The sequence below is a fragment of the Hydractinia symbiolongicarpus genome, chromosome 2 (genome assembly GCF_029227915.1).
Source record: "Hydractinia symbiolongicarpus strain clone_291-10 chromosome 2, HSymV2.1, whole genome shotgun sequence".
Lineage (NCBI taxonomy): Eukaryota > Metazoa > Cnidaria > Hydrozoa > Anthoathecata > Hydractiniidae > Hydractinia > Hydractinia symbiolongicarpus.
Window position 1 is genome coordinate 24,786,034 of NC_079876.1, and position 24,047 is coordinate 24,810,080.

A 24,047-nucleotide genomic window follows, 5' to 3' on the forward strand; every position below is an offset into this window, starting at 1 on the left:
CCTTTTTGAGCATTCCCTTTCCTAGGTGTCACGGATTAAATTGGTGGATTATATTTTTTAACCTTGGGTAATTTCAAATCAGCTTTTTATGGCAGTGTGCCGGTCGGTATATATTATGGGAAGTGAGTCCTCGTAATCAAAGTTAGGGAGGCCAAGTTTGTTCACTTGGTCTACAGGGTTAACGATCCTGCTGTACCCATAGTTATTCTTGTAAGAAGCTCTGCAAGGGGGTGTAAAATTTCTCTTTCATGTCTTCGTGGTTTTACGCTCGCCCATATCATCACCCCAGTAACTGGTCCTGACCAAGGCTGGTCCTAAGCATCAATCACCTGTGTAAGGCTGAGTGTTGGGATCCCGTAACACATGTAAAGCTACAGCCAGGTTCCCAAGTCCTGGCGCATAGGTAGTTGTTTGCCCCTTTTTTATAGTTTTTATTTATTCGTATATATATACGTTTTATGTCAATATATGTTGTTGTTTTTGTTTTGTTGTTGCAATATTTGTATTGTACAGAGGGTTGCTTTTTCAATTAAATTTGTTGTACAGACCATCCTTGTAAAAGGGAGATCTTGCTTTGTATAGAGATCTTTAGAGGGTTTAACCTCTACCACTAAAAATAAGAGTCATTAGACTAGTCGAATCACTACAGCTTGCTGTTTTGTTATCTCATAATCAATTCTCTAAGTTAGGCGAACTATTTGCAGGTGTTCTTCAAAGTTTGGCTGTTTCTAGAAGTCCAGTTGATCCCTCCCATTTTTTGCGTGCTATGAAACATCATATTTCAGCTGCGAATGGAAGTGAATTTAATATCTTTGCTCAGCACGACGTCCCTGAGGTTCTTGAATATCTCCTACCTGGTCTGTCATTAGACTTTCCAATTCTTGAAAGTCTTTTTAGTATTGTGATCAAGACATCAACCACTTGCAATTCATGTCGTATTACCAGGTCCCCAGAAGTTATAGCACCATGCATCCAACTTTGAATCCATCCCTTTCTCTGCACCCCACGTTACAATCAACCTTAGATAATTTCTTTGAAAGCGAGGAGTTGCTCTAGTTGAAAAAGAGGTAGTGTCGTGCGGTTCCCATCACATTTTACTGCTAAAACGGTTTGCCAGTGCCAACGGCCTTGTGTCAAAAATTGTCTCTCGTATTACTGCTTGCCCTGGTACCCCTTCCATACCTTTTACCGTAGATGGAGAAGTGAAATTTCTAGTTGTTTTGCAAGATGTGCTAGCTGTTGATTCCACTGAAAAGTCTTGGCTGCTGAAAGCTAACCCGGATAACTCCCACAGTGTTCTTTCTCAGCAATCAACAGAACCTGACCATCTTAGCACTATGAAATGGAAACAACCTATTGCTTGGCCGAAGTCAATTGACACAAAATTGTGGAATTCCCTTGATGATGCAGTTTTCCACAATCTTCTAGGCTCTTACCCATTGTCAAAAAAAGTGGAGCTGTTGGAATCAACAATTTACTACCATGCGTCTCACCTGTTTGGTGTAAGGTCACTTCCCCAGCACAACCTATCAGGTTTGAACAGGAAAGCTTTACGCAGCATCAGTTTGGTGAACGAGAAGAACAATCTACTCCGAACTCTTAAGAGCACATCTGACCCAGTTGAGAAAAGCAACATGCAAAACCTTTTAGATGATATATTGGCCAAGTTAAGGTTACTTCGCAGAGGTGAGCGGAATAAGAAAAGACGTTGGAAAATCTCGAATGCACGCCGGGCTTTCTCTAGGAATCCTTATCTGGCTGGAAAAAATATTTTAGATCCCAAATGTTCAATAAAACTTGAAGTTGCCCGGAACGAAATGGATTCACACAACCATTCAACCTTGAACGATCCTTCACGCCATATACCTCTTTCAGATCTCCCTGGATTGCCTTCACCACCAAATCCAGTCTCAGCTTTTGATTCTTCCAAGCTAAAGTTCAAGGATTTCCAAGCTGTCCTACATTCCCGTAGAAATGCTTCTTCTCCTAGGCTGAACCAAATTCCTTACACAGTATGTAAGAATTGTCCTCATACTGCATCGTTTCTGTTTAACATTTTTCAAGCTTGTCTAAAGAAGTTTTTTATTCCTGTGCAATGGAGAATTGCATCTGAAGTTTATATACCTAAAAATAACACACCTTGTCCATCCAACATAAAGGATTTTCGCCCCATAGCTCTTCTGAATGTTGAAGGAAAGCTCTTTTTTAGTTTGATTTCCAAGCGGTTAGAATCGCATATTATAAAAAAAAACTTCATTAATACTTCCATTCAAAAAGGTTGTATGGAAAAAGTTCCGGGTTGCTGGGAACACATGTCTCTTGTTTGGTCCACACTTAAGAATGCGAAGGCACAACATTCTTCACTTTCAGCCATATGGCTTGATATTGCTAATGCGTACCCTTCAGTTCCGCACAAGCTGATTTTTATGGCTCTGAGACGCTATGGTGTACCAGAATCATGGATAAGGCTCATACAACTATACTACGACAGCCTGTGGAGTAAGTCTTTTTCGGCTTCTGCTCCTTCCAGTTGGCATCAACACTGTAAGGGAATTTTTATCGGCTGTACACTTTCCATTATACTATTTCTTGCAGCTATAAACGTTATTATTGAGTATGTGTGTGTTACCCCCAGCCTTATTGATACTGAATGTAATAAAAACAAAATCCCAGACCAACCCCCAATAAAAGCTTTTATGGATGATATGTTCTTAATGTCCACGTCAATTCCAAGTACTCAAAATTTATTGAACAGGTGTACAACAGCTCTTGATTGGGTAGGCATGTCGTTTAGGCCTTCTAAATCACGCAGCATTGTTATTGATAAGGGAAAAGTCGTCCAAAGTTCACCGTTTACAGTTGGCAGCGAAAAAATTCCATCCATTCATTCTAATCCAATTAGATTTTTAGGCAGAACAATAAACTCATCCTTGTCTGATTCTGCTGCAATACAAGAATTTCTAAATGATGCCGAAGACAAACTTATGGCTATAGACAGGTCCTTTCATAAAGGGGTCCATAAGGTTTGGTTTTTACACCATCTGTTAATACCCAGAATCCGCTGGCCATTATTAATTTATGAAGTTTCTCTATCTACTATCACAAAACTAGAGCAAAGATTTTCTGTTTTCATTAGGAAATGGTTAAAACTGCATCATTCAATTTCCAACATTTCCTTATATTCCTCGACATCGCCTTGTCCTCTTCCCCTGAAAAGTCTTGCATCTGTTCTCAAATCTACAAAAATCAGTGGACATCTGTTACTAAGAGATTCTGTCGACCCTTGTGTGTCTAAGTGCCTACCAGTTTTGAAAGCTGGAAATTGAAAAGTTAGTAAGGCAGTTCTTTCGGCGGATAGTCAGCTCAATTTCAAAAGGATTTTAGGTTTGCATCAGACTGGTCAATCTGGCTTAGGGTTCTTAGACCACAAAAATATACCACCAAAAGGCACTTATGCTTACGGAAAGCTTGTTTCCAATATCATTGAAGAAAATGAAGAAGATATTTACCATGCCAGAGCTGTACAGTTGCATTTGCAAGGCAATTGGACGAAATGGTGCTCTTATGTGAAAAATGATTTATCTTAGAGAACAATTCTTTAACTGCCACAATGTCTAACTTCCTTTTGTATAGGGGCAACCTACGACACCCTTCCCTCTCCAAGCAATCTTGTGGGATGGGGAATTGAGAAATACAAAAGTTGCATTCTGTGCAAGAAACCATCCTCAAATGTCTCTCACATATTCGGTGCCTGTAGGACAGGACCTCCCTTACGCAGGGTAGATACACATACCGTCATGACTCGGTTTTAATAGTTTTGGTTAAGGCATTAAAAGAGTTTTTGGTATCATATGAACCTCTTGCCAAGGTTGCCAAGTGCAACAAAATTAATTTCATTCCGGCCGGTCAATCACCATCTAAGAAGAGGCATACAAAGTGTCCAGGCCTTCTTCACCTTGCTTCCGATTGGAGTCAGATTTAAATTCCGTTTTAGTTGTTCCACCATACATTGCAATAACACAACTACGCCCGAGCGTGTCATTAATATCCAGTTCTTCCAAAACTGTAATTATGTTAGAACTGACTTGTCCATGTGAAGAGAACAGGGAATATTGGCACAAACGAAAGCTTAGCAAATATTCTTCACTTTGTTATGCTATGAAAAACAATGGATGGATCGTGCATTTCTTTGCCATTGAGGTAGGTGCAAGGGGTTTCTGTTCAGAATCAGTAAGGACCTGTTTTCGTCGCTTGGTTTCCCTAACAAAGCCTTTAAGTTCCCTATTAAAATCCCTAACTTTTACCTCCATGTGTGCTTCTTTTTACATCTGGATGTCTCGAAATTCTACCACTTGGGTTGAGCCTGAAAAGAGGTGGCAAGCCACCGCAATGATGAACTCAACCTGTTAAGTCTTTGGAAACAAGCTAGAGGTTGTACTCCTCTAGAGAACATGCCTCTAAAAGCACAATTCTCCCTTTTTACAAGGAATTAATTAAAAAAATATAAAAAATAAAATAAAAAGGACACAACACATTGAAAAGATGAACAGAACTTTAACCAAGGGCAGGTAGGTTTCGACCCATATTTCTGAACCTAAGTACCCTGGATGTCTAGCTGGGTCACATCGAAGAGGTCCGGGGACGGTCATCAGCAGAAACTAGACATCCCTATCTTCCTAAAATTAACTTTGACCACTTTCTGTTCAACTGTGCTATTCCTTGTTTTTAACTCAGGTAACAAGTGGAGTCGTCACTCTCCAAAGACAAGACTGAGTGTAGTCAAGCCCCTTGCTGACTCATTCCGGTTAAAATATTCCATCTCAGCTCTTCTAAAAAGAAAACCTATGACTCGTGACTGTTAATAAGGCGGTCATCACAGAAAATTACTGCTCTATCGTTGCAATGTATCCACCTGTGTACCATTTGTTCGAAGGCTATGGTTGTGTAGTGACCATTATTTAAGTTGCCATAATGGTTGATAATAGCCCTTAATTGAAAATTTTTACAACTCCTCGCTTTCAAAGAAATTATCTAAGGTTGATTGTAACGTGGGGTGCAGAGAAAGGGATGGATGCAAAGTTGGATGCATGGTGCTATAACTTCTGGGGACCTGGTAATACGACATGAATTGCAAGTGGTTGATGTCTTGATCACAGTACTAAAAAGACTTTCAAGAATTGGAAAGTCTAATGACAGACCAGGTAGGAGATATTCAAGAACCTCGGGGACGTCGTGCTGAGCAAAGATATTAAATTTACTTCCATTCGCAGCTGAAATATGATGTTTCATAGCACGCAAAAAATGGGAGGGATCAACTGGACTTCTAGAAACAGCCAAACTTTGAAGAACACCTGCAAATAGTTCGCCTACCTTAGAGAATTGATTATGAGATAACAAAACAGCAAGCTGTAGTGATTCGACTAGTCTAATGACTCTTATTTTTAGTGGTAGAGGTTAAACCCTCTAAAGATCTCTATACAAAGCAAGATCTCCCTTTTACAAGGATGGTCTGTACAACAAATTTAATTAAAAAAGCAACCCTCTGTACAATACAAATATTGCAACAACAAAACAAAAACAACAACATATGTTGACATAAAACGTATATATATACGAATAAATAAAAACTATAAAAAGGGGGCAAACAACTACCTATGCGCCAGGACTTGGGAACCTGGCTGTAGCTTTACATGTGTTACGGGATCCCAACACTCAGCCTTACACAGGTGATTGATGCTTAGGACCAGCCTTGGTCAGGACCAGTTACTGGGGTGATGATATGCGTGGGCGTAAAACCACGAAGACATGAAAGAGAAATTTCACATCCCCTTGCAGAGCTTCTTACAAGAATAACTATGGGTACAGCAGGATCGTTAACCCTGTAGACCAAGTGAACAAACTTGGCCTCCCTAAGTTTGATTACGATGAATCACTTCCCATAATATATACTGACCGGCACACTGCCATAAAAAGCTGATTTGAAATTACCCAAGGTTAAAAAATATAATCCACCAATTTAATCCGTGACACCTGGGAAAGGGAATGCTTAAAAAGGTAATCAAGGCATCAAGAAAGTAGAGTAAATAAATCCTCTCTTTTAAACCATATCCTCTCTTTATCTTACAATAAAAATACACAGTTAGCGATATTTGTTGGCATTTAATTCATGTTGATTTATTTTCAGACTTGAAAATTCTCGCTAGTTGAGCGCATGCAATTGTTAATAACCTTTATTGGTCGATTCACAGCTATCATGGTAACGGAAAAGAGTTGGTTGAGAGATTTATCACTATTATTCACCATTTAGTCGCTCTACATTTCATAAAACCAAAAGAAAACATTGGCTTGTGATGGGCGTAGAAAACACTTACTTGTGAGTCATTTTGAAAAAGCAGGATCGTCAATCTTGAAGCAAAATATGCAAATTTCGCGTCCCTACTAGATTGAGGTAAAAGTGGGATAGTCAGCCCAAAAGACAGGATGCAATCAAGAATGGTTGGTTTTTGCACTGATAAAACATATTTTCTTTGTTTTTTGAAACCATTGATCGATAACCTATGAAACGAAACTCTTTTAAAAACTTATTAACTAACAGCTTTCCCACCTTGACTCAGAATCACTTCCAGGCTTTGTGTACCTTTTAATAGGTTTACATTGAAAGCCTACAACTTTGTCGTTGTTCATTATATAAGTTATGCAACTACGCACACGTGAATGAAAAAGATCATCTTACATTTTGAACATGATCTGTATAAAACAATCCAGGGGTAAGGGAAAGCGTATGTACAGTTTTTTAAGAACATTTGTCAGGTCTGGAAAATATATGCGATCTAATGACGTCAAAAAGACCCCCAACAATGTTTTGAAGTTTAAATCGAAAGACATCATTGCGGAAGCGAAACAGCTTCCTCTTGAGATGTTTTTCAAAACTTTAGAGAATAATATCACGTCATAAAGCTGGAATAAATATGAAGTGATGTTATTTTTGTAACTACTGCAGTACTTGGAGTTGATTTTGATATATTTGTTTCGAAGAACGCCGCAAGCTTTAAAGAACATTGATGTACTAATGCATCCATATACCTTGTTCTGTTTTTCTGTGTATTATGTTTTATTTTATACTTTGATATTAGTTAGTTCTTTCTTTTCATGCCTTGAACATGGAGGCGGACCTTTAGGAAGAATGAAAAAAAGTCTTTCTAAAAGAGCCCAGGTTTAACGCAAAGCAGAGCGTAACTCTAAAAGATAAGCAGGTCCATTGATTTCATCAGTTTGGCTGGTTCTCAATTGTTCTGGATGATTCTGCTTTGTTTGGGGTGACTTTGGTTGGTTCTAGGTGATTTTGGGTAATTATGGGTAGTTGCATAGCTTATTATTACCTGGAATAAGACCCAACTACCAAATTTGCTTACCCAGGAGGGGATCCTGTCCCCTGCTCTGCAACCCATCAGTATATATCAATACATGTAAATTCTCAGACTGAATAAGGGGGGTAAAGTGATCCGGAATTAGTTGTGCAGTGGCTATTTTGAATTTCAAACTGGACTCTGAAAGGCAAAGTCACTGGAGACGTTAACAAAATTTGCATGGATAGAACAAAATTGTCAGAAACAAACTAATACCAAAATATGTATATATGTGAAAAATGGCCAGTTATTTAGTTTTTAACCAACTCGAGTAACTTGCAGGGTTCCCATAGAAATTTTCTAAAAAATTTCCCTGAGTTTTCAAGAAAAACATATAAAATTCCCTGGACATGACCCTTGAAAAGTATATAATTTTCCTTTGGTCACATAAAAAAACATATTGTTTTCCCCGGGTCTCCGAGGTAATAAACATAAGGTATACTAAGTTCAATTCCTGGTTCCCTGAGTAAAAACAGCAGGATTAGATATTACTAAATAGCGTCTAAAAAACATACATATTAGACAGTGGGATAAATTAAAACTGAAATTGAAACATTTAGGTTATCAAACATATACTATCAAGAATATATTATCAAGCATTTGAATACAGGTGTGTATGTAAACTTCAGCAAAAGAAGATTTCTGAACACTGCTAACTACCAGAAACTGTTTTTCCATTTAACTCATTCTAAGACAATGTTTCACTTTTAGACTTGATATGTGCATTTCCAGATTTTCCTTGAGTTTTTCAAAAGTGGTATATATTCCAGGCTTTCCAGGGTCTGTGGGAACCCTGCCTTGTAATTGATATTGAATTTTTTGGTAAGAACCAGTAAAATCACTTGATTTTCATCCATTGCATGTATGTCTTTATCCGGAAAGCACAATTGCAATTGGCTATCATGAACCGAGAGCTGACGCTTTTCGACTCCCTCACCAATATTAATGGAATGCACTTTCTTTCGTTTCAAGGCTGACTTTAACACAAATTTAGAACAGTTGGCACACTTTATTAAGCAATCTTCCATATCCTGGAGGTCAACAGACTTACTGTATTGCTGCCAAAGTAAGCGACACAATTTAACATAACTCGTACTTGTTTTCAACAGTGGTAAAGTTTATGCCTAACTTTGCAGTGCAGCAACAAGAACAAATGTGCTTGGTAAACACCAAGAATGAACAAATATGACAGAAACAATTTTGTCATGTCTTACTAGTATGAAAACTAATTTCCAACTGACTGCAAAAATGCAAAAAACATCATATATACATATGTCCCTTGAGACATACCTAAGGCCATTACTATTATGTAAAAAGCAAAGGTAATGACAATAAGCATGCCTCAATGCATAACAGTCCCTAAGGAACACAACTAAATATAATGAATCAGAAACCTTTATACAAATAGAGACTCAGTACACTCATAAACATCAAAACAGATACATGAACTTTACACATAACTTTACACATAAAAAACATAAACAAAACACAGACTGTGTAACCCGGGTCTCAAATGGGAACATCTTGAAACTAACACAACAAGGCTCCCTCGTCGGGGAATCTTACTCAATTTCAACCAACACAACGAGCTTGTGAATTGGACGCTCCAATATCACCTTTTTCTGTCCTGTTGCATTTTGTGATAAAAATATTTCCACGCTACGAACTGTGCCTGTCCCGTCTGCAAATGTTTTTATTACTCTCGCCATCGGCCAATCACAACGATCGGTGTGCTCTTTTAACAGAACAATGTCGCCAACCTTAAAATTTCGTTCATTCTTTTGCCACTTCGTCCTTGGCTGTAGACTAGTCGCAAATTTTTTTTCCATCTGTCCCAAAATTCGTTCGCCAAGTATTGGACTCTTCTCCACTGTTTGCGACTATATAGATCAGGTCGTGAGAATGATCCAGGGGGTGGCATTATCACCTTGCTCTTCATTGTAAAAAGTGGACTTAGAGATAATGGTTGCATACTGTTAACGTCATTCAGTGTTTCAACAGTCCAAAGGTCTGGAATTAACAATTGCTTCAGCCTCAGTCATAAAGGTAATTAGTGATTCTTCATTGAGAGAACCTGCGTGAGTCTTTAAAAGTGCGGTCAATATGGATCTTACTGAACGTATTTATCGTCCCCCCATATGGCTACCTGCTGGAGGATTTTTGTTCCAAATTATCCACTCTGTGCCATGGTTAGATAAAAATTCTGGGACACGCTTTTGATCTTTTGATTTTCTTCAAATGCTTTGCGTAGTTCTGACTGAGCTCCAACAAAATTTGATCGATTATCAGAAATCATGGTTCTAATGTTTCCTCTTCTTGCAATAACACGTCTTAATGCGAGTATAAATGAATCTGTGTCCATTGATGATGTTATTTCAAATGGATAGCACGACTACTAAGACATGTAAACATTGCTCCAAACCTTTTTAATTCATTCCTCCTAACCTTGATTACAAAGGGACCAAACATATCAACTCTACAATACGTAAATGGCGGCTCTGATTGTAATCTCTCTTTTGGTAAATTGCCCATTAAATGATTCCCAACCTTACCTCTTAAGCTACGGCATGTAACGCATTTGTTAATAAGAGAACGTACAACTGTGTTGGCTCCTATTACCCAAACACAATTTCCACGAAGTTCATTTAAGGTCATTCCTCTTCCACTGTGAGCTACCTTTCATAACACCAACGAACAATTAATTCTGTTATCTTCGAATTTTTTGGCAGCAGGATAAGATGGATTACGTTCTCGTCAAAATTTGCGTTTCTCACCAACACGTAATATTCCATGAGTATCCACAAATGGGTTTAATACATATATGGTGCTGGATGAAATTAAATTTGATTTCCTTTTCAGAAAATCGATTTCTGATGCAAAATATTTTTCTTGCAGTAGACTGATAATTTTAGGTGCTGCATTTTCCATCATGTTAACACTAAGATGTTTAAGATGTGGATGATCAACTTTTAACAATAATTTTTCTTGTCTTCTTTGCTCAATACGATATTGCAATATAAAGATGTATTTAAAAACATATGCTACTACTCCTTTTGCTTTTTCCCAGTTTGATAAGCGGTTTTCAATTCTTGACAACACGTCATCCTAGATGGTATTCATGTTAACATGCACAGACTTCTTTACTTTCGGATCATCTTCCGAAATCTTTGCAGCAACATCAGGTTGTTTCCAAACATGTCTCGGCTTCCAAAGAAAGCTTGGGCCAATAAACCAAGTTTCTGCCTTGTCTTGATCAGCCTTTATTCCTCGAGAAGCATAATCAGCTGGATTGTCTTTAGTGTTTATGTAATGCCATTGATTAACATCTGAGTGATATTTAATGATTTGAATCCTATTTGCCACAAAAATTTTAAATCTCTTTTCTGATTTACCAATGTAACTCAGAACGACTTGACTATCCGTCCAAAAGAATTCATTATTTATTGGATATGTTAATTCTTTCTTTATGACCTTGGACATCTTGATCGACAAAACAGCAGCGGTTAACTCCAAACGTGGTATTGATATAAACTTCTTTGGGGCCACTCTTGATTTTCCATTTATCTCTCAAATACATGGGTAATTTGGTGAGAAGACAAATGGTGTCTTGATTATCCAATGCATTCCAGGATAATATTGAACACAGATTTTTGCATTTGACAAGAAAGTTATGAAACTTTCTGAAAGCGGATTTATCGCCAGACTTTACAGCAGGCCGCAGTCTTATTTCTCTACGATATCCAGCAACTATAGCATATTGATCACCAAATTTTTCTTTAAGTAATTCTCTAGCAGTAACGTATCCAATGTCTGCAGGTATATATATGCAATGCTATATCAGATCTTTAGCATCCCCACTGGTAAATTTAATCAGCCTAATCAATCTTCCCCTGGCATCAAGAACATTCTTTTCGACTACTTCTTCAAACATTGAAATAAAATACGAGTAGTTTAATGGGTTACCGTTAAAAGCTTCCATATCTACTTCTGGAGCAGATTGTTGGCGTATCAAGTTGCAGAATATGTGACTTATATTTCCTTTTTCGGGTAAACGATTTGCCCATTTATGCGCCAATTCTGGTCTAGCTACGAAACCTGATAGGGCTAAACTATAGAATACCCCTCGTAAAAAAATTAAACCTATATAACTATGCAACGCAGTAACGCAATAATAATTAAAAAAAATAATAAACCAACCAGTCCTTATTTAGCTCACACATGGCTCACATCAGAAATGCAACGAATATAGCAGCAGCTACGCAAAGTTCGCTATTTTTAGATTAAATCATAGTTGACAGTTAAATTAAACTAAAATATCAACAAACATACCAAGTTGATTTGTTACACTAAACATTTCGCAATATAACGAATTTGCTTTCATGATTCACAATCAAACCCCTTTTTCATATTATACTTCAAAAAACACTTAAATTAACTTTTACTCTTTCTATTTTCATTTACAAAATCAAGCATTTATATTAAATATTTAAAAAACCCACAAAAATGACATAAAATGACTCTGTAAACGTCAAGAAAACATTACATTTCCCGTCTAAGCAATTTAATGTCTTCCACAAAAAAACCCTATAAAAGCCCCATCTTCATAACTGTCAACGGATTTATTGCTGAACTTTTTTGGCATTGCATGACGTTATGGCATCAATAAAGCGAGTGATGAAACATGGAGTGCATTGGGTAAACGTTTCATGATACAAGAAATGGATTATAACAAAGTATTAACGCTAGAAATGTTAAGCTACATTAAATTGAATGCTGATATCGAACATCGGATATATTTTATTACCCATAATAACCACGATCAACTATATATTATCGAAATCAGGCGCAAGTATAAAAATAAGAAACGGCTTTCATTTAAACTTAAATTTGTTCAGCATTTTCGTTGGACCCCCATCCACTGGTAAATCTCATGCTTTTAAATCAACAGCCATAGATCCACTTATAGAATTGCAACTACAACTGATGTCATTAGTAATACAACAAGCAGTGGCTTAACAAAAATATTAACCAAACAGCAATCACTATACATCGTAATCCTGAAATTTCAAAATATTTGCTCAAATGTTTGACGTGTCACACTAAAACTAATCTATATTTATATACAATAAGAAACGGCTATCATTTAAACTTAAATTTGTTCGGCATTTTCGTTGGACCCCCATCCACTGGTAAATGTCATGCTTTTAAATCAACAGCCATAGATCCACTTATAGAATTGCAACTACAACTGATGTCATTAGTAATACAACAAGCAGTGGCTTAACAAAAATATTAACCAAACAGCAATCACTATACATCATAATCCTGAAATTTCAGAATATTCGCTCAAATGTTTGAAACAAGATGATGAAAACTGCAGTGGTGATACACAGTTACTCTGCGAATTATTTTCTGGTGGGTGCAGTTCATCCAATTATGCTACGGAGAATCAAAGACATATCGACTCCAACATTGCATTTAGCATAATTGGTTAGTTTTTTAATTTATATTGCATTTGAGTAATTAACGTTATAATTAAAAACATGTTGGTATAGGATGTCTTTGTATTGCGAAGATTTCATAACATTGCGCGGTTGAATATTTCAGTAATGCTTTCTAATATATCGTTAGCGTAACTGACTTGCATGGTATAAAATTTCTATTCCTATATATGGATTGCTAGATTTGGTCGTTTTTCATTGCCTTTTATGAGTTAATTCAACTCCTGCCAACGGCCATATTTCATATTGTTACCCGTTGCACTAGCAAATTTCACTGGTGTGGCGTTTAGAATTCAGTTAGGTTTTGACGTGTCACACTAAAACTAATCTATATTTATATACATATGCCTAAAACTCGGTTAACATTTCAGGGGCCACTCAAATAAAATCTATGGCGCACTTTCAAAAATGGATACTGGTAACGGTTTAATGGATCGTTTTCTCATTATGGTACCATCCTCAATTCGACGATTACCTTATGCACAAATTGAGACCAAGTCGCACTTAGATACACATGACATCGTTGGAGTACACAAAGTATGTGAACCATTGGTTGATTTGGATCCCAATAATCCAACACTCCTGTATTTCAGCGAAGAAGCATTACAGTAATGCCTTTATTTAATTTACCTTTAATTCCCTCTTTGCCAATGATCTAAGATAAATGTTACGGCAAATATATAAATTGGAAATTATGCATTCCCCTGGTTATTATAAAAAGGATTACATGCATAATACCGGAATTTCTCCCCATGACATATATTATATTTTTAACCTGGATATAGTAAATAATTTTTTCTTTATTTCAATTTTATATGTTTTGAACAAATGGAATCAGACTTTATTTCTGATTTTAACAACGCATTAAGAGAAGGAAGGCCTACTCCTAAGTCAAAGAAGAGTGATCTCGTCCCACGCATCGCAGCATCTATTCACACGTTGCATCAAGTTTTTTATTCCATTGTGAATAAAAGACCATTTGCACTAACTGAGGAAATTACAAAAGAAATTTTAATTAAGACCATCCACTTTGTTGAAATCGCGGAGGAACAAAAGGAATTTTTTTCAATGGTAAGTATAATTATCATAATACAAAAGTATCTTTCCTTAAAATATAGAAATATAACTACTAATTCTTAAATATTATTTAGTTCATAAAAGAATTAACCAACGATAAAGTTCGAGAAAAAAAAACTCAACCAAATATTGAAGAAATTTCAAAAGCAATCTTAATGTGTCCTGGACCAGTCATCACATATCGCATATACAAATCCACTTCTCAAACAAAGATGAGGGGTATAATGAAATCAGAATATTTGGCTGCAATAAAGAAACTAAAATCAAACATTGCACGCTCAATAAAGTCTTTCAGAGCAGCACGAGCATCCTACGATTCACTTGTAGTCCAATATACCAACTTCCCTTGTGTCTCCAGGAGATTACCAATCGCACAGATTACAGTACGAAATACCTCACAAAAATACATAAACTTATTTCATCGTCAATGAGAGAATACCTATTATCGCAGAATTTAATTACTTCAGAACAGATAGAAGCTTAATTGCTTTCATCATAGAGACTATTGTTAGTTTTATGAAGAAGTTTTATTTGATATTTTTAATAATGTTTATAACATTAGTTTTAGTGCAAATGTTTTTTCAATCATAGTGTATACATCATAGTGACAAATTTTTCGTTCTTTAAATAGTTTCATTATCTATATAATAATACGCTAAGTGTGTCCGTCTGTCTGTGACAGGCAAAGTTGATATCGTCATTTTCCTTTGATATTGCCGAAAAAAATCTTTGATGTTGCCGAAAAAAATATGTCTTCTTTGTCGTGAAAAGCCGCGAGTTTTGTGTGGTTTGTTAAATGAAGTTCTAGCACAAAGTAACGGAAATTGTGTTTGCAAAAAAGATGGCTGTCCTTTTTAAGCATTTGTCTTCTCTTGCCTTCAAAATAAATCTTTACAAAAGCATTTAAAAAGGGGCATGGTATATAAATGAAGTATAGAAAGGTTTGTTTATGTTTTTTAAAGTTTTGATGATATTATTGATGCGAGACATGTTTGTTAGCTAGCATCAACCACACCAACAACAACTAGCTAGGTAGCTAGGAATTTATAAATATGTAGCCATGTTCTTTATACCTAGCTAAGTCTCCAGTTTATATTTAAGTGACCAGCTATTAGCTGCTGTAGCTACCTTATGTTAGCTTCAGTTTTATGTTGCTTTTTACATGTAAGCTAATCTTAGTGGTCTTTGCTAAGAATGTGACTGTAACTTATTTTAATTGACATTTTAAGCTTATATTAACAAGCCACAACAACTTTTAAAAAAGTATTACATATTATTTAAGAAGAGTTTAAGGACTGTTTTTAAGCAAATAATGTATTTTTCACAATTTGTGTATGCAAATAATGTATTTTTCACATTTTGTGTAACTAAACTTATATACATCGGTTACATGCAATATGACGAAACGATTTTTATTTAACATGTAGTAATTCTGGTACCTTAAATGTAGTGATTTTTGTTGTTCTAGATGTTCTGACTAAAATGTTTTTGTTTATGGCATTTTGTCTCAATTAAGAAAAGTTTCAACTTTTTTGAGGGAGTACAACACCGAAAAAACCTGTTTTTTTTTTATATTTTGTATAAATTCTTACCGGGCAGGACTCTGTACAACATACCGAAATGACTGATCCCTCTCTATTTATAAATTTGATGCGTTCCAAATCACAGTTTTTTGAAATTTTGGGTAATATTTAATGAGTACAAGATGCAAATACTGATTTTTGTTGAATCAGAAGTATTTCCTACAACCATTCTTTTTTTACACTTTTGTGGAGAAAAAGTGTATGCAATATCATCAGAATAACTGATTTTGTTGCAAACTGTTTTTCTTTTTCACATTTTGGATTGAAATATTGTTATAAAGGGCATATATCAATAGACATATATATACCAAAATAATTAAATTCTGCAAACTTTGATTTTGTCGTTCACCTCTCATCTTTTATATTTTAATTAAACTTAAAAGGAAAAGGAAAGGAAAGGAAAAGGAAAACCATAGGAATTATTTAGAATTTGTATTTTGTGTTGCAAATTTAGTGCAAAAATTTAACTGTTGTGAGGGAGGACCATATGCAATTATATATATACTAAAAATAATAATTTGATATTCTACAAGTTGTATTTTTGTATGCACTTAAATGACTGCTTTTTCTGAGTTGAATTTGATGGGTTTCATATCAATTTTGTGGAAGATTTTATGGCTGAAGACAATATAGAACATGCCCATTGAACTGATTTTTGTTCATATTTTGATTTGCTCCTCATAAACCTTTGTGTTCTACATTTATTGTAAACTTTTGTGAGGAAGGACCATATATATATACAATGTTTTCAAAATAATGATTTTTGTTGATTTGAAATTTACTCCTTGCTCATTGCTTTTTCGACATTTCAGGTTAAAATGTTTGGTAAAGTCAGTACGGATCATTAGACAAAAAATTGTTTTGTTAACCGGTTAATTTTTACATTTTGTGCATATTTTTGCGGGAGAGGATGGTATGCAACCAAATAAATGATTTTTCAAAGTTTAACTTTTTGTTTTTAGGTGTTTTGTGTTTGTTTAAGTTTGGCTTTTTGATATTGTTCAGGTTGTATTGTTGTATAAGCATTTAGGGAAAAGACAATGTTTAAAATGCTTAAAGAACTTATTTCATAGATCTGTGCTTACTGTTGCAAGCCTTTCTTTTCGACATTTCAGATTTTAAAATATTGAAGGTTTTCAACATAATCACATAATAAGATGTATCCATATTTGAGATATGTGTTATTTCTGACATTATTATTATTGTTGTCGTAACTGTCTGGGTTGTGACTGTCAATGTTGTAACTTTCTACTAACTAGATTTTACACCTTGCACGTCGTTGTTTTTCATATTTTGTCAGAAGTTTTGTTGGGAGGATTTCATGCGATTTGACATTTGATATTTTGTGTTAGATTTTAAGAACTTTTTTGTTAAATTATGACTTATATACTTTCTTTTTATGCATTTTCAGATTATTTTTTTTAGTAAAAGGCATATTCAATATACTGAAATATTTGCTGATGTCATCAAAATTCAAATGACAGAACTTTTCAATTGTTTTTCTGCCTAAGTGGATTTTTCCACGGGCCTAATCGACTAGTTCATTTAATATTTTTATATAATGTTACATAATGTTTTTTTAAACTGGTTTAATTCTAAAAATGAATCTTTTGCTCAAACCCCTCTTCTATCTCAAATCATTTTCAATTATTTTTCGACATTCTTTAGATAAACAAAGACCAAGAAATGAAGGCAAAGAGTGACAAGGAACTTTTTGCAGTAAACTCCTAAAGAAGTGAAGAAACTTTTGAAATTAAGTCCATCATCATATTTCTTATAAAATCCTGTAAAACCTGTATTTAGTTCACACAATTGGCATCCCTATTAAACTTAACAATGGAAGAGGTAATAGAACTGACATATTGGTGGTCAACAGGTATGTTATGAATTCCTCACATCATCACAAATTTTTTACATAATTTTTACAAAATCACGATAGTACAATAGTTTGAAAAAAACTATTTTAAGGTTAAACATTTCAAGATCCATGTGAAATCAAGTTTATTATTCCACCATAGGTATTGAACATGAACAGATATCTAATCAAATGGGACTTTCATCTAATACTGTTGTAGATTGGTCAATGTTTTGTCGTGAGATATGCGAAATAGTTATGATGAGGGAAAGTGAGCGAATTGGTGGACCAGGTTACATATAAATCTATTTCTTGGAAACAATATATAGCAGTTGGAATAAACATATATTTAACAATATACTATTAATTTAGGTATGTGTGTGCAAATAGACGAAAGCAAATTCGGCAAACGAAAATACCATCGTGGCCATCACGTCGAGGGACAATAGGTTTTTGGTGGCATTGAGGAAGAATCCAGAAAAAAATTTCTGGTAGCAGTCGACAAACGTGATCGCGATACACTTGTTCCTTGAATACGAAAGTATATAAAACCAGGAACAAAAATTATATCCGATTGTTGGAAACCTTATGACATTCTTAGAGAGTTGATTATACACATTTTAAAGTAAATCACTCGATAGAAAATGTCAATGAAAAGGTCATTGGAGACAGGCAAAGAAGATGCTCCTGCTTTTGGTGTACGCAAGACCATGTTCAGCTCCTACCTCGCTAAATTTATGTGGCGTTAATCTAACAAAGTGACAGATCTATTCAAAAAGATTATTGAGGATATTGCCAAAGTTTATAACGTATCATCTGAAATCCTAAAGTCTTAATACCTTTTATTACCAATAAAATATCTTCTCTATAATAATAGTTCAAAAGGGTTACCGATATTCCTTTGATCTTTCCGCGAATTTTTAGAAAACAGGGGGTTGTTTAATCGCAAATCTTATTATTGATTAAAATAAATTCTAAAAATTAATTTCTTTCTTTAATTAATTGAATTACGTTAATTTATTGCCATAAGTGAGAGAAATAAATTTAGTGATAAAAATGAATGCATTATTTTAATACGCCATTTTTAATAATAATTACCCCCGTGACCTCAATCGCCGTTTTCGCTCAGAAGCTACAGAAAACAAATGGGACAGTTTACTGATAGTTTTACTGACTTTGTTTTGACCGCTCGCACATAATACACCAATCAAAACGCTTAATTGTTTAAATAACCAATCCAAAACTTTCGCGGCCTGGGCATGCCAACGAAGAAACATGAGGACCGAAACATGATGGCCATTTTAGTTATTAAAGTAATGGTGGTCAGTGCTGTTTGCAAGTCTGTTTCGTCTTCTATAAGCTTTTTATTTTTGTAATATTGTTTTTATGTATGTTCTAAAAAATGTTAAGATAAATATATTGTCACGTTTTTAGTCACGTACACATCTTAAACGCAACAGTTTTAGGATTTTTGGCTAGGAACGAAGATTTTGAAGGCTAGCTAGCTAGCTAGAACCTTACTTATTACTATTCTGTATGGTATAACATCTTTTTATCTTACCCACCATTTATTTTGTGTTGTGACTGTAGCCATTTAGTTAGCTCCTATCTTTGGCAAAAATTGAGAGTATAAAAATGCAGTTTGGCTACAACAATTCTTAAACAAAAAGTGTTATGCTAAATGCAGTTAGCTAGGTAGCTACATCTTTTATTATTTTTTCCTGAAAGCTTTTTGTGCAAATAAAATGACTGACAGATTATTTTAGCTGAACCGGTAATGACAGGCTGTTCCTTGTGTTTTCATTAAAACCGAAGTTGCAATGAATTTTTTTTGGAAAAGGGGTATTACGCCTATACGCCTGTTCAACTCAGTTTAACTATACTAAGCGGTTAGCCCAGTGTTAACAACAGACTGTTGTTTTTAGTAAAGGCTGTTACGCCTATGCACCATGTACAACGTGGTTTACCTGACTTAAGGGGTCAACCCAATGTGACAATTCATTTTTAAACTTTCTCTGTCTGTACGGATGTGCAACAATGTTTACCTGGACTAACTGATCAGCCCTGTTGTGTTTTTTTTTAAACAGAGTCTGTGAGAAAGTTTTTTCCAATGGTGTATTATTCCTATACGCATGTGCGACATGGTTTAACTGTAGTAAGCGCTTAGCCCAGTGTCACGATAAATTTTTTAACTTCACAAAAACTTATTCTGCAAAATAAAATAATATTGACTGATTGTTTTTGCTATGATGGGGTACCGACTGTTGTTTGTAAACTGTGTTTTTATTTCAGCTATCGTTGCGGAAATATTTTTTGAAAAATATGTTACAGTCGCAGGACTATAATGGTGTATGTGCTTCACTTAATTTACGACATACTGTATACCTGTACTACAGTTTAACTGACTTTGTTTTGACCGCTCGCACGTGTATACCAATCAAAACGCCTGATTCTTTGAAAAACCAATCAAGACTTTCGCGGCCTAGACATGCCAATGAAGAAACATGATGACCATTTCAGTTTTTAAGAAGTAATGGTGGTCAGTATTGTTTCTAAGTCTGTTTCACCTTTTTGTCTTCTATAAGCTTTTTATATTTGTAATATTTGTTTTTTTTATGTTCCAAAATGTGAAGATAAATATATTGTCACGTTTTTTAGCTACGTGTAGATCTTAAACGCCCCAGTTTTAGGATTTTTGGCTAGGAACGAATATTTTGAAGGCTAGCTAGCTAATAGCCTTACTTTTTACTAATTTTGTTTGGTATAAGAGGTTTTTCTCCAACCCAACATTTATTTTTATGTCGAGGATATAGCCATTTAGCTATCTCAAATATTTACCTAAAAAGTTAAAGTTTGGCTATCAATATCGCAATATTCTCAGCAATAAATCTTATGCTAAATGCAGTTTAGCTAGGTAGCTACATCCTTAATTATTTTCCGTAAAACATTTTTGCAAATAAAATCGCTGAGCAATTGCTTTAGCTGGAGGGGTAACGGCAGGCTGTTTCCTGTGTTGTCATTTAAACCAAAGTTGTGATAAAGTTTTTTGGAGAAGGGTACTGTTCACATCCTGTACTAAGCGGTCAGCTCAGTGTTAACAATAGCCTGTAAGGAAAAGGCTGTTACGCCTATGCGGGTCAGCCCACTGTGACAATTAATTTTATGAACTTTCTTGGGAATCACGCCTGTACGAATGTCCAACAATGTTTACCTGGACTTACCGCTTAGCCCTGTGCAAGAAGCGAAGGACTGTTTCTTGTGTTTTCATTTAAATAGAGTCTGCAAGAAAGTTTTTTTCAAAAGGGTATTATCCCTATACACCTGTGTAACACCGTTTAACTGTACTAAGCGCTCAGTCCGGTGTCACGATTAATTTTTTAACTTTTACAAAAACGTTTTCTGCAAAATAAGATAATATTGACGGATTGTTTTTGCTATGACAGAGTCACAACGGTTGTAAACTGTGTTTTTATTTCAGCCCTTGTTGCAGGAAAGTTATTTTTTGAAAAATATGTTACAGTCGCAACACTATAATGGTATGTGCGCTTCACTTGATTTACGACATACTGTATACCTGTACTAAAGTGCTCCACCTGACTGTGTCGCACAGTTTGCAGTTCTTTTTAAGCGCTCCTTAGGGTGTTCAACAACAGTTACTTGGGGCTCATCCCGGCGATTTGACGCCGGGTTTCCCGGCTATCTCTTTAATAATAGCCGTATTCCGTCTGTCTGTGTGTCCGCGAAAGCGGCCTCTTGTAACGGAAACACGAAATTTTTAAAATGCGCACGAATATCAAATGCGATATATTTTTATCCACCTTGTTACGACTGGTAAATTTAAAAGATGAGCAAACACGTCGGGCGACCCCGTGGATTTTTCCACGGGTTAACGACTATTTTTGTCAATTATCAAGCATAGCGAACATCTCTTATATCTCCACTTAAAAACAATTGTCTATTACATATTATGTCAAAATAAAACCATTCATTCTGTTTATTTCTCCAATTTCTCACGATCCATTTGATTTGTTTTAATCTTTTTTTATAGTTCGATCTGTACTTTTTCTGTTAGATGAAATTATCCATTGGCATGTCAAATTTGGAGAACACCCATTCCCTAAATAGTAATAATTCATATTATTTTTTTATTCACTTTGTTTAGAAAATCTCGTAGATTTTGTAGATGAGTAGAAATGGGTAATTCGTACCTTCCCTCGATTACTACGAAAATAAGTTACAATATTTAAAATATTTCTTTCATTTTAATTTTTTTAACCCCCTTTAACTCTAGCTAAACTCTGGCTACGAGTAACAACAAAACGTTAGCTCGTTAAAGTCTTATTAAACCGTTTTATATTGTAATTATTTTTCACGAAATTTATATTTCTGAATGGTTATAGAACTAAACTAAATAAAATAGAAAAACTAAAACTAAAAGAAAACTAAAATAGAACTAAAAGAAATAACATCAGTTTCATTGTTTCTTCATCAGAAATCGGTTTTCTAAAGAAAGGTTGCTTCAGATCTCTAGGCCAACAAGAAAGACTAAAAAAATGCATCTCCGTTTATAACTTTTCTCTTTCCAGCATATACTCGGTATCATTCGCACTTCTCACCAAGTTAACGTAATTGGTTATTTCATCTATCATTAACTGTGAAAAAAATCCATTATTATAACTGAACTATTGAAAATAAACAATAAGTGTATTCTTTTTTGACTGCAATGACTTCTAAATGACACTGGCATCACTTCTAACCACTAGTTCCTTAATAACTTTAAATCTCCTCCTTGCTTCGGAACCATATATTACGCAGACCGGATATTTAATATTATTTTATAAAAATAACTACTATAACATTTTACAATGAAATAAAACACAGGACAAATTACTTATTCTTTGATAGTAACTGCTCCAGATTCAAATGACTAGTCTGGTGTGTAACTTTTAAAAACATCAGCTCCGACATTAAAGTACTTCGAAATTTCATCCCTGCATCAGTTAACTTGAATGAATGATACATTGAAATTCCATTGATTGGCGTGCAGTTAAATTTAAAGCTTTCTTTCTTGGATGAGACAACAGGTAATTTGGTGTCTTTCATCGACGATAATGTGAAGACTGTAAAAACATCTTATGTTGACAAGAAATCATTTCCTTCGTCCACATATGATCGAAGTCCACTTCTTGCCACAGCTGAATCACGATCACATTGATCTTTCCCTTTCTGGGGCTCCTTGTAATCTAGTCTCTTTAAGACAATCTTGTATTGCATACAAATTTTGTAAAGAGACGCTGGGCAAACCTTTCAGTGATAACAACCAGTAATATCTCACTTCGCGTACAGCTCGTTGACAATGGGGAAATCTTGTTTGAATTGTAAAATGACATATCCTGCGAGAGATAGAGTATCTTGTAAATCTTGGTCACTTCTAAATGCTGCAGTAAAATATGCTTTCTTTCGGATTTCACCGTTTTCATTTCTGCTCCAAAAGACATCTATGTGCAAGGTCATTCTTTTCTTGCTAAAATAATTGCATTGTCCTTGTCTAAACTTCATTGGGAGAACCTTTTGGCAAAAATCTCGAATTCAGAGAGCTGTCGAGTTGCTGAGGCGTTCAAATACTTCAGATTTTTCTTTATCTTGTTGAACGTGTCTGATTATGTGCTGGAGCCATTTAAAAATGCCATGCTTTGCCACATTGATGTCATAGAGCAGGTCATCCTTGTTTGTAATCTGACCTTTCTGCACTTCATCTGCAATTCCATCAATTGATGAAAAAAGCTCTTCGCATTGTTTGCAGGAATCTTCATGTTCATCACATTGCGGCCTCTGTGAAAGGAAGTGATTCTTTGGGCAGATAATGCAAATGAGATACAATGCGAGGGACATTCTGAATAATCGATGCAATGTTGTGAAAAGCCATTCTTCAAATAACGTTTTTCCCTGTCCAACTTTTCAAAAATGTGTCTTTTTCTTCCAAAATAGTCAACAACTTTCCCAAGCAATAGGAAGCCATTTCACCCATCTGCAACTGTATCATCTAACCCAGCCAAACTTTTTCGTGGAAATGGCTGCGATGCCTTGAGAATTCTCGGAAAACGATTCAGAATCACTGTTTGCACAGAATTGCTAGTAGTAAGTAATAATGTGTGTAAATTGTGCGGTAATGACAGCATGTGGCACTGTTTCTATCCCTCCATTGGAATAACTCAATTTTGTAGTACCGTATGCGAAATCTTGTAGGACACCGTTAGAAAAAAGGAAGTCCAGGAAATGTTCACTTTTGTTAAAATCCCTTTGTCGGCGTGTGCATTTCTGTGCGGCATGCATTGAAAGAATTTGCATCTTCCGAGCTTGTTTAATTTGTCATTTAGAGCAGTTAAACACCTCCATTAATTCTTGCGTTATATGATCTTTGGATGCCAAGGAAAGAATTGCCATCCAAGATGAAATTTTAATTATTTTTAATACTCAATAATTCAATTTTATAAGATAAAAGCCTTTCTTTAAATTGTCTACCGCGGCTCCATTCCCAAGCACTATTTATATAAGATATTTCCTGTTTAGCATAAGATGGTTCAAAAGAAAAAAAGAAAATCATAATCACAAAAATAAAATCTTT

The 24,047-nt window shown here is 35.2% G+C and overlaps 2 protein-coding genes across 2 annotated transcripts; both read left to right on the plus strand.

Annotated features, from left to right (window-relative positions):
* The first annotated feature begins 930 nt into the window (after positions 1-930).
* Positions 931-3,082, plus strand: LOC130630000 (uncharacterized). The gene is made up of 4 exons (XM_057443397.1): positions 931-1,039; positions 1,195-2,614; positions 2,756-2,858; positions 3,056-3,082. Exons 1-4 carry the CDS (start codon positions 931-933, stop codon positions 3,080-3,082), a joined length of 1,659 nt encoding a protein of 552 aa, XP_057299380.1.
* A 10,092-nt stretch (positions 3,083-13,174) lies between these two features.
* LOC130630001 (uncharacterized) lies at positions 13,175-14,047 on the plus strand. Its single transcript, XM_057443398.1, has 2 exons — positions 13,175-13,515; positions 13,702-14,047. Exons 1-2 carry the CDS (start codon positions 13,316-13,318, stop codon positions 14,045-14,047), a joined length of 546 nt encoding a protein of 181 aa, XP_057299381.1. The 5' UTR covers positions 13,175-13,315.
* The last annotated feature ends 10,000 nt before the right edge of the window (positions 14,048-24,047 follow it).